Raw genomic sequence first — 12490 nt, 5'->3', positions numbered from 1 at the left:
TAACTATAAAGTTGTATTAAGGGCCAATATTCAAGTAAAAGTTCCACTTTCCGCCACCGGTTTGGTCCTGACTGTCTCCTCTTTGCTATAAATTACTTTCGTGTCAGCTGCGGCAGGAGTTCAGCCTGTTTATTTGGATATGCGGTATTTCTGCTGGGGAACAAAGAGAAGGAGTTAGAAAAGGGAGGAGAAAAAGTTTGACACTTAAGAAATTATGTGAAGTAGCGTTGTGCAGTGAGAGGCAGACAGGAACAACCTGCTGTGTCGGAGTGAGAAAGGAGAGCGCGACGAGAACAGAGGGAGAAAGGAGTGAGATTTAGAAACGTTGAAGTTAAAAGGAGAGAACGAGTGAAGAGAATCTGAGTGCAGAGGAGACGGAGTATAAATAAATATAAAATCTGGTGGCTCCTTTTCAGCCGAAAGCTTCAGGGAATTGTGCAGCAAGAAAGCAAATGAACCACTCCCCATCCAGATGTTGCTACATGTGTAAACAGCAGTGTCTGCGTGTGTGTGTTGAGGGGTGTGTAATCGAGTTCTATTCTGCAATTAGCATATTTGCCATGGTTGTACTGTGGCTAACTACAACTATAATTATAGTCCCATGTGTGCATGCACATGTGCCACCAATCCTTCCTGTCCTTCTTCATCTCCTTTAAACTATTCAGTGTTTATGATGTTTTCTAACAGGGATGAAATAAAGTATATACAGTAGTTTTAACATATGAATTTGTTCCTTGTCCTCTCTTGTTTCTCCTGACTTTTCTCTCTCAGAGCTGCACAAAAGTTGAACTTAGCGTCTAAGAAGAAGAAGCAGAAAACTGCCGCAGTCACAGCCCCAGTGACATCATCATCGCCGTCATGCGACCCGCCTCTGTTCCCCACCAATTTCAGCTCCGCCCTGTTGATGGCCCCTCCCCCGGCTCCACCCTGCCTTCTCCGTGCAGCCAACAAAATCAAAGACACCCCTGGGCTTGGAAAGGTAAAGAGAGGATGTCTTCTATTTGGCTGTAGGGTCCAATTCCACAAACTCTACCTAAAGAGTTTTCTGATTCATGCAAATAGACTGGCCACAGTCCACAGAGTAATGTGCTCGCTTGAGCAACGTAGATTAACCTCCAACTATTTTGGATATTCATTCATCTTGATGTCTCAGTTTAGTAGCTGGATGCCTGGTTGTGGTGCCTCACTCGTTGCTTTGTTTTGTCTCAACAGAGTGAATTTCTGTTGTTTTTCCATTGGCTGGAAGTTGATCTGGCAGATTGTTTGCGATTTATCGAATTTTACCAGTGTTCAGCAAACGTCTCAGCTCAGTTGACACATTTTGTATGTTCAAAAGTTTATTTCATATATTATCTCTTACTCAACTTCCTCTTCTTGATTTAAGCACATGCGTAAAGACAAACTATCATAACACCTGAATTACTACTATGACTATGAATAGTAGTACTATGAATTAAATTAAGTCATTAAGTCAATTACAATTTGTCATTAGTGCACTGAGGTTTTTGTTTCATTTTTGTGACTTGATTGCAGTACAGATCAATTTTGTGGCCTGTGTTATATTTTATTTGAAATATATATAGACAGAACTGATTTATATTTTAAACTCAATTGTTTTTGTGCGCAAAAAAAATACTAAAATATTTAGCTGTGGTCTGTTCTCATGACCTTCACCAGTTTATCTGAATGTGTGCACTGGTATGTGGGTGTGTGTGTGTCACCCCTGCTGCACCATATCGGAATGCAGCCTAATGGTTACCACGGTAACACATCTCAGGCTGACAAAAGTCATCTGTCACCGTTGGTGAAACGTGTGTGTGTGTGTTGTGGATGCAGAGGGGGGGCTCATGCTTCTCAAGTGTGTGCAATATTGATCGTCCATGTAATGAGTTTTTAGTGCCCCCTCCTCCACAGTTTGAGTGAGAGGCTCACTGACTCTCTCTCTCTCTCTCTCCCTGTGTGTGTGTGTGTGTGTGCGCGCGTGTGTGTGTGTGTGTGTGTGTGTCCACACTGATAGAAAATGAATGACTATGGAGGACAAAATCAAACAGACATCAGACAGCACTGTCCATTACCGAACACAGAGAGGGGAAGGGACCCCACACGTCCTGTTGTGTCTTTGTGCACAAAGGTGTGCATACTGTGTCTGTGTGTTCATGTCCGTGTCCATGCGTGTGTGATGATATTATGTTGTCTTTTTTTTCCTTTTCGCCTTTATTGGACAGCCGATAGTGAAGAGGCAGACAGAAAATGGGGGTGGGAGTGAGAGGGGCAAGACATGCAACAAAGGCTGAAATCAACCAGAAAACCTGCATCTCATGACATGCACTCTCCGTCACTGTGTAGTTACAAATATGTGTGAAAATGTATTTGTGTATGTTGTGTGACATCTATATTAGATACACCAATCTGACATCAAGAACAAGCTGTGTGGAGGGGCAAGGTGTCATCTCATGTCTCCTGTGCCTCGGCCAAAGGGCTGCACTTGAACACAGCACAAAGACTACAGCCGGTGGCCAGCGAGCTCTTTCGTTCTTCACCTGCGTGAGAGGAAATACCTCTTTGCCGATATACAAACTGTTGTCATGATAAAGCAGCATTCTTTGACACCACTATTGCTAATATAGCTACTTCTAATTGAGAATGTGTCTGATAAAGGTTGCAAATGAACAAAAATCAATGGCAGTGATGAAGAGGCGAAATACTGAATGAGGAGAAACCACGCTAAATTGGTGAAATCATGGAAATTACAGCTTAAGAGGGGGCTCAAGGGGCTTTTTGTTCATTGATCAGCTTACCTGAACAGCCAATCATAGTGAATTTTCTTGCCAATGAGCTGCCAACGATGCTACATTTTCAATCAGCCGAAAAGCAGCTGACAAATGCTGGTTGTCGGCCCTGAAAATGCCCCAGTGTCGGACTAGTTAAGGGCCTTAACCCACCCACTCACTGAGATATAGTAATGTTACTCACTCCAAACTTTTGGTAAGAAAAAAAAAAAACTGAGAAAATACTCCAATACTCCATAAAAATGTACTACTCTTTACAACTCTTTTTTTGTAACTCTTCCTTCCCTGCTGTTAAACAAAGCTTATCTCAGGCGACATGAAGTTATTTAGAGGAATATTTATAGGAAATCAACGGTTAAAGCTGCAAAGACAAAGCAACCATCATGCACAGAACTGTGACTATACCTATTCACTTTAGGTACTGCTATTTTAAAAGTTCATGTATCACATTGTTGGGTTTCATATTTTATTTGTCGTTTTGTGCAACTGACTAGTTTTTGTGTTGTGTTTGAGTCCCTCCTCTGAGCCTCTATCTCCGTCTCCCTCCATATGGAGGTGACAGATGTCCCCTCAGTTGTCAGGGAGACTGATTCACACTCACGTATTTACAAGCGCACTCACACAACCAACAGCCAGAAAATACCTAGATTATAACCCCCCTACACATATACAGCTCACATTATAAACCACATACACAGGCATCTTCTTCACATGGCCCGTCTGTCTCATTAGAGCAATCTGGCTTCTGTTTCATCTCACTATGATCTTGTGTGATCTTGTGAAGGAAGTGATTAGCCTGTCTGGCCCGCCTGGCTGTGTACAAATGCCTGCTGCTCCTACTCTTTCATTACAACTGTCAGACAACTCTCTTTTCACAGCAATGTGGACCTGTCACAGTAATCATCCTGGTGTGATCTGTGTTATGGGGGACCTTTGATGAAGGTGTCCAGTCTTTTTTAGCTCCGTACAGATTGTACAGAACATAACGTCTTGTAGCCCTGCTGGCAGGCTGCCCATCCCGAGTTCCACTGTGTCAAATGGACACATATATCTTTTATTTAATTGTTAAAGTAATAGTTTTACCGCCATAGAAATGTGCATTCACTTTCTTGCCACAAGTTCATAGATCAATACTTTCTCATGTCTGTCCGTTAAATAATTTGACTGTAAAACAGGTACAGAGCTGCAGGGTCTGAAAAGTGAAGTCAGGGGGCGACTCCTCTGGTTTCACAGAGAAGTCCTATTGTATGTGAGCTTATGAGAAAATGACCCTACATCTCACTTGATTTATTACCTCAGTAAGTAGTTTCCAAATGAGTGTATGGTCCCAACTGTTCAAATCCTCCTTAATACAGCTCGATGTCTATTTGATAAATTATGGTCCCGCTTAGAGTAAAACAGATGGAAAAGCAAAGTATGCTTTAGTGCCTGAATATCTTGTATTTGACAAGTTGCTACCACAGTGTGTCCTTGAGCCCTTGGTCAGGTCCAATCAGGATAGAGGTATAGCAATGCATGACTTTACCAGGTCAACTCTCTGATCCAAATATGGTAATTTCTGGGTCCAAAGAAACAAGATGGCGAGGGCTGTAAAGCCAAACTGGAGGCTTCATTCAGAACAGTAGCACACAAACTAAAGGGTGACATCACAGTGGGTTGACATTTGGTTTAAAAGATGGCTAAAACATAACCATCTGTTAAACCAAACCAAATTTTTCATGTGGATTCAACAAACGTGATATGAAGTGTTAACTTAGTGAACTTTGGGAGTTTGCTAACCTTGGACGAAACCATACCAGCCTGTTTCTCGTTTCCAGTCTTTATGCCAAGGTAACCAAGCTTACTGTCGCCTGGCTTTAACTTCATGAATTCTGAATGCCAATTTTTCATTTCACCGTTTAATTAGTCTCTCCAACATGTTCTCTAATTAGTGGTCATTGCCTTTATGGGAAGGAGGGAAAGAGAGAATACACGGTAACAGTGCAGCAAGATATTCTGGTATTTGGAACATAACCAGCCTCTCCTGTGAAATCAATTGAGGCTTGCCAAGACCTAATCAAACACACACTCACACCCTACACACACGCACACACACACACACACACACACACACACTCACTCACTCACGCAAACATATGGAAAGAAAATGGCTGTGGTGACATTTCTCCAGTAAAAATGTCACCTGCAGTGGGGGTCGGCCCCATGCTGGAATGGCATTTGCACACTTTCACACTCACACACACGTGCACACAGAATTGCATGCTCACAAATTCATGGGATTATGGTCTACAATGAAGGATGTCAAGGAAGCAGCAAAGCCCCCGGTGGAAGTGTGTACGATACATTACATCCTGCAGAATACACAGGCTTGTCTGCCAGAGTGATGGGGGGTTAGTGTTCTCCCCGATGTTAATATGGCACAAAACAGATTGAGACATCACAGCTAAAGCCAGGGGAAATCAACCTGCACAGGTCAGATGTCCTGTGTGTGTGTGTGTGTGTTGTGTGTTTGCATGAGTGTTGCACAGAGAAAGAGAGAGGGAGAGGGAGCTCAGCCTCCTTCCATCTAGGGATGTCAAATTAAATAGGATCCCTCAATGAATCTGTCTGACTGGCGTCTGTACCTCAAACTCCCCTCTGTTATTTCTATAGAAGGGCTTCTGTACATGTTGGTGGTAAGCTCCGTCTCACTTTAATCAAATCAGCCAGCTGGGAGCCTCCATTCAGACCCCTGACTGCAGGGGGAGATGCGTATCAGTCGAGGAAATCAAGCTGTGTATGTATTATCACTTAGAAAACCAACTGCAGAGTGACACAGTCACATCAGACTTGATCTCTGATGAAAACTAAAGATATGCCAAATACCGAGGATCTGAATAAAACAGATTGTCATATCTTAATAAGACAGCTTATTTTCTGATTTATTTCATGCATTTAAAATGATTGGGTCCGAAATTGGTTTTATAAGCTATGGACCTCACGAAAGAGATATTAGTGAGTGTCATTCAGCAGCAGTTGACTAATAATTGTATGACAGCTAAATTATGGAATTATGATTTTCCCTCCTTATCTGTGTACACTGCCTGTCAGTCTACCACTACACACTCCAGACTGAATCTCAGTCTCAAAACCCAGCAACTCAACATCTACTGCATGGACTGTCATGAAAGTTTGCTCAGGCATTTATGTTTCCACCAGGATTACCTGTAGTAACTCTGGTGATCCCTTAATTCATCTTGCACCATGATTAGTTCAACTTCTTAATTGGTCCAATACAGTTTGAGAGATACATATGTGCTCCCTACAAATAAATGTAATAGATTGATTAAAATCAATATCTTGATTTTTACTACATCATCAGGAATATTTCAGGTGATCCAGGACTTTGGTTTATGACTAAATAACTGCAAAAAGTACTGAAACCCCAAATCAGTCTCAGTCAGACTTTGAATTTTGTGCTATTTAACAAAAATTGGCATCTAAACCCACTAAACTAAGATGTTGAACATGGTAAATATTAGCCTACCTGCTACAAATTAGCTTGTTAAAGCTACGGTTGGTAATTCATTTCCGAAGCATGTTTTGTTATATAATATAGAATTTCTTAACATCCTTACAGAAAAAAAACATAGATTAAATGCTCTGACAAAAATAATGAAAAACATGCATCTGTGGCTGTTGCACAGCAGTGTACATTCATGTTATTTGGTCTTGTTGCATTGGAAGGAGGCCTGAAGGGCAGCTTTTTTTTGGTTTTATACTTAATAATACAGAAATTAGATAGATCTTGTTGGTTTCTTTCTCAAGTCACGTTTTCACCTTTTCTCTAATGGAGAAGTCACTTTATCTCATTTTCCCCACTGGAGAGACACCCGAGGGGGCACTTTATTGTGTTTTCTCCACTAAAAGGTCATCCAAGATAGCACGTTTGAAGCGTTTTCTTTAAACATGATTCAGCACTATTGAGTCCACCCGGGATTGAAACCATTATGATTGTGGGTAGTTAGCATGCTAACATCAACATCAAGTCCGCAGATAAAGCACAGCCTCACAGAGCTGCTGCATGAGCCATGTCACAGTTGCCCCAGCGCTTACATTGTCTTCCTTAAGCTGCACCAACAGTTCTGTATCATAACTGATCTACATACAGTTTAACATCTGAAGATGGATCAGAAATATTACTTAAAATGTTGTGAAAGCTCATATGGGGAGCTTTATCTACTATTTCCTCCTCTATCTTCACTATATCTCTTATCTAGTCTATGGATAAGTCTCGTCCTCTGCCCTTCCATCCCTTCATCCCTTCCCTCTCTGCTCGTCTCCATATCTGAATGACAATGAAGGACTGTGGGAGTTTTTTTTCTACCTCTTTCATCTCAGCTTCATCTGCAGCCAGCATGTCGCACACACACATTCATGCACACTCACAGATTGCGACTTGACCTTGGGGGGAAAATGATACCATGACAGCTAATCAATTTTTAATAGCAGCTACGATCCCTCTCAGGCCACAAGCTGTGTGTGTGTCTGTGTCATGAGTGAGCATGTGCGAGTGTATTTTCCACGGGCATTTGTGTGTTTTCATGCCTATCAGGGTGTCTGTGTGTCTTGTATCTAAATGAGTGAGCGAGTCCGTTATGGGAATCCAGTAGCCACTTTGTTCCACCTTGTAGCTGAAATATTAATGCTGTCAGCATTGTCAGGGCTGGAGCATGACAAACACACACACACACACACACACATACACACAAACACACACACACACACACACAGCTCTTCCCTACAGTGTTGTGTTTGCGTGGGTGTTTTCTTTGCCGTGTGAGTCTGTAGACTTATGCTGCTTGAAATGATCAAATTGTGGAGCCTTCTGACGTTAATATGTGATTTGTGACTATATAAATTACATTTACAGGACTTGAATTAAGTGATTTGGCAATAGATATGTGAGCCATGTAATTTAAATCAATTTGCAAGAAGTTATTCTCTCAGTCACTAAATCAAATGACTGCAAGGACGTCGTTTTGGATTCAGAAGGCAGGCGTCGCGTTGCACATTAGAAAAAACAAACAATATAAATACACATTTGGTGCAGAAAATGATGAGTTTATATAAAAGGGTGTATATGGAATTGGCTCAAAATAAATAATAACATAAAATGATAAAAGAAGCAACAGTGCGACATATTATTTGTAAGTGTTTTGAACCATGGTTTGGCTCAACAATTGAAGCCTGTAGTAAAAAGGAATGAGCTTTATCGGGCATTGGTACTTTTATGAAACTGAAAATAATAGCCTTTAAAGATTCCCACAAGACATATTTTTAAGAAGTATATAAATCACTGAACTTTGAGATAAATGTGTGTCTGGTTTGGTTTTTCCAAAATAAAAGCACTTTTGTCTTGTTAAATTCCTTCAAATCATGTCTGCTGATTCTCCCTCGTGAAGAAATCTTATGTGTAATCAACATTTATGCAAATATGCTTCTCATCCATGTTTAACTACGTCCATTTTGACTGGAGGCTTCAAGTTTTCACATCACACATTGGCTTGCAAACTCGTAGGCCCGCCCCTTAAAATCAGATCTTAAATTAGCAGAGAGAAAATTTACCTTACTGGTGTCAAACTGCAGATTCAGCCATTTGTTACCTCAAAGTACAATGCTTATGTTATTTCTGGTATAAAGAATAATTCTATAAGGTAATATAGTGACTCATCCTCTTCAAGCTACACACAAATTCAAACCTCACAGTTGGAAGGTCTCTGCAGTGCTCCCAGCTGAGAGCAGCCGACATGGATCTTACGACACTGTGAGCTGAGCTGGAATGAATAAATTAGATAAAATTAGAATTGATCCGAAGCCTGAACTTGCTATTCCCATATGGTATTTGTATCTATCTCTCTGTACATGTGTTGCCTCAAAATGTGTGTTTCTGCAGTCTTTGGGAACCAATTAGAGCTCGGTCTCGGTCTCTTATTGATTTTCCAGCCAATAGTAATGAAGCACTGCTGTGAGGGGCCTATTGAACAATCTTCTCTCCGCTCAGGAGTTGTTTGTTGCTGTTTAGCTGAATTCCTTTACTCAAATTGGCTCAAAGGCTTCATTGTGCCTGAGTGTGGTGTGTAAAGCGGAGGAACAGGAAGCTTTACATCCAAGAGAGTGAACCGAGGGTCAGGTCAGTTTCTCAGGGGAAAAATGTGCCTCGTCGCCCCTGACATCTGTCATAGCATGTACCCTTTAGCATGGAAATGAACCCGCAAGCTGTTCCAGGCGCCATCAGCAGACCTACATGTTAGACACAGCGGTACTGTAGTTTAAAGCACACAAAGCGTACACCTCTTTACGTTGAACATAATATTCGTCCATGCTTTGAAGACATTACAGCAGAACACAGATCTCAATTGTCCTCCAAAGCAGCATGAAGAAGGGAAATGTTTCATTGGTTCCGGGAAAAAAAGTCAAGGAAACACTCACTTCACTAGCATCCCTTCCTCATTGTCTTCTTCTCTACTTGGTCTTCCATTTCTGCAGCTCACCACCTTGCATCAGCATTCACTGCAGCATGAAGCGTGAGAGAGAAGAGCGAAGTATAGAACGGATAATAGGAAGAGGCTGTGATACGTCCTGTCATTTGTTCAGAGGAGGAGAGGAGAGAGCGAGTGAGACGGGGAGATGAGGCGAAACAGAGAGCGGAGGGAACGGAGGGAGACGAGTGGGTGGACAGTGCTATCGAGCAAATGCGATGTTTCTCAAACATACAGAGAGATTGAAGTGGGAAAGGGTCTGTAGGTGTTGTGGAAGTGGGAGGGAAAGAAAGAGAGGAGGGGATCAAGAGAGGTGAGATCACCGTGAGAGTTATTAGTGACCTACTTTCTGTCATCTCTCCTTTCTGAAAACAAGCAATGCTTACACTTTGTCCTCTTTCTTCCGCTCATTAGAAGAGCAAAGGGTCCATTAGCTCCGTGTTTTCCCTGCTTATGTGCACCTGTATGTCATCATGGCTGCGGCACATGTATTGATCGACTCAGTGGAACTAGGCCAAGGATGATCTGAGAGTATCAGGGGCTTGGGTTAGATTAGAAATAGAGGCACACAAATGAGCTGAACTTCCAGCTGAGGGTCGAGCATGACTATCCAAAATCACACTGAAAAACTAATTAAAAATGAACTTTATTTGTAGCGTATGTGGATATCGTCTCATTTTAAACGCGTAGCATTGAAAATGTTTTTCAGTATTACTACTTTTGACAACATCTTCACCTACGACATTGCACTTAGAGTAACTTTTGACAACCTTAAAAAGGATCAGAACCTCTCGTGACTTTCAATGAATGAAGCAGAAAAGACATGTTGGCGCGAGGACGGTGTGCGAGAATTGATAAAAGGCCTTTTAGAAGAGATACATTTTGAGAAGTGATTTTAAAGATGTCACTGTTTCTGCTGGCACACATCCTCCGTGCTGCAGAAGTTTAATAACGACAACGTTCCAATCCCACCTTGATCTTCATCAGATCAAACTGGTTGAGAAAAAGAAAAAAACATATTTATACACCATGCAAACCAATAAGCTGACCAGCTCAACGACGGCAAGTAGTGTTAATCATCCAAACTGCCCTGACTAATAAACATCTAAAGCATCCTGTGTATTTTATATAATGTATAAATATATGTTCAAACTATTTGAAGTGATGAAGATCTAAGTGTGATTGAGGCGTTGTCTTTGATAAGCTTGTGTGGCATGGAGAAAGTGTCTTTTTTTGTTTTTCTATGCATATGACCGGCCACTCCACTGTTTCCGCAACCCTCAGATCCTTGCCACAGTTGGTCCTGGATTCGGGATCATCCCACAGAGCCCTGGCTGAGGATCTGAGGCTGCACCCAGCATCGTAGGGGGAGCAGAATGTGAGCGATGTAGCTCGGAGCTAAACCATAAAGTGCTTTAAAGATGATCAGTGAAATCTCAAAATCAATTCTAGAACTGATAACCTGTGAGGAAAGGCTAAAACAAAAATGTCATCTCTTAAAGCTGGAGCAATTGTGCTGATGCATCAGTTTCCCTGATGTTGTTTGCTGGTCATCATCACAGAGTGTTGATAGTCTTATTGAGAAAAAAAAAAAAAAAAAGGAATTGAGGTTAATGACCCCGTGTATGGCTCCTGCCATTTCACAAACCCTCAATATTTTGAGAAACGGAAATGGAATCACATTATGACTCCATTTATACCTCTCTCACACACACACACATGCAACCCTCTTACCTTTCACACTCTCAGACATGAGAAGGAAATGGGCTCTCAAGGGGGGAAGACTTTATGAGTTACGCCTTGTAAAGTGTGCAACGGCAAAATCCTTCCCCCCAGGCTCTTACTGATCTGATGGGCTCTTTTATTGGGGTCAGGAGAGGGCTTAGCACTGAAACTAAGTGTGTGTGTGTGTGTGTGTGTGTGTGTGTGTGTGTATGTGGTGCTCTGAAACTCTTGACCTGACATTAAACCTTGGCATTACAGGTTTCCTAGGTTGCATTTTTATTGTTTTCAACTACAATCTCAGTTTATCCCACACCCTCATCTATGAACACACTAAGATTAAACACACACACACTCATCTGAGAAAGACTTTAACATTCTCTCTCACACACAGACTTTATTGAACCACCTCTCTTAAATGGCCTATGGTCATTTAATGATGCAACCAAAGGAAAGCCTGTTAATGTGATGTATTAGGTGTGTGTGTGTGTGTGTGTGTGTGTGTGTGTGTGTGTGTGTGTGTGTGTGTGTGTGTGTGTGTGTGTGTGTGTGTGTGTGTGTGTGTGTGTGTGTGGCTGATAAAGAGGTCTGTATATAAACAGCAGTGTAGTATGAGCTCTTCGAATGTTATTTGCCTTTGTGCTTTACGTGGCAGCGGGCTTTCATACTTTTATTTTTTTATACATCACTTATCATTCTAGGTGAGTTCGTTCCATGTAACGTGACCTTGTTCTGGTTGCCTTTGGTTCTTTGCCTCAGGGCCATTAAATAATTAATTCCAAATAATTTTTATCAAAAAGGACACAGATTTTTTTGTATGTCTTAAGTTGAAAATTGCTTTATATACGTATGTTATTGATCTTATCAAGCAACACAGTAATGCGGTGGAGGATAATCAACTACTAATCCAGTTTACTTGATAAACAAAGCCAAGCTGAAACATAAATAAGCTGTGACAGACAATATATGATCTAAAGATTAGTTTTCTTTCTTGTCACTGACTCATTGTTTCTCCATTTGTGTATATGATCACATCCTGGTTCAAAGCTAAGGGGTCTGTAAATAAATATCCAGCCATGCTTTTATTCTGTGAAAGCTCTATCTCTGAATGCAGCGGGGGTTTGGAGTGTTTTGGGATTACTGCGCGATCCATAATCCCACGGTGGTGTTTAACTGGAAGCGCGGTGTGGAATCACACTTCAGAATATGATTCATCTGCGCTAACAAGCGCAAACAGACAAAATATCACTCCTCCTCTCTCCCCTTCCCTCACCGGAGCCTCGTAAACACAGAAGTCTTTTCATCTGCCCTGCACCTCTGAGCCCCGTTGACAAAATCCTACCCAGTTCAGAAAACACATGGTAAAATCAAATACAAAATACATTTCACAGATTTAAAAAAAAATATATTTTTTCTCACAGTACACTGTCAGGAAGAGTTATCCATCCATTTTTTTGA

The 12490-nt window shown here is 41.4% G+C and overlaps 1 protein-coding gene across 3 annotated transcripts in view; it reads left to right on the top strand.

Moving 5' to 3' along the window:
* kif26ba (kinesin family member 26Ba) overlaps positions 1 to 12490 on the top strand; it is an 88497-nt gene that overhangs the window by 47949 nt on the left and 28058 nt on the right. For all 3 annotated transcript variants that reach the window (XM_030413910.1, XM_030413911.1, XM_030413909.1), the window contains exon 5: positions 772 to 979. In XM_030413910.1, the coding sequence (XP_030269770.1) occupies positions 772 to 979 (208 nt within the window). The remainder of the gene's footprint in view (positions 1 to 771; positions 980 to 12490) is intronic.

Source organism: Sparus aurata, chromosome 4, assembly GCF_900880675.1.
Source record: "Sparus aurata chromosome 4, fSpaAur1.1, whole genome shotgun sequence".
NCBI lineage: Eukaryota > Metazoa > Chordata > Actinopteri > Spariformes > Sparidae > Sparus > Sparus aurata.
The sequence above is the reverse complement of the archived record's forward strand: the minus strand, read 5'-3'. Positions and strand labels throughout refer to the sequence as shown.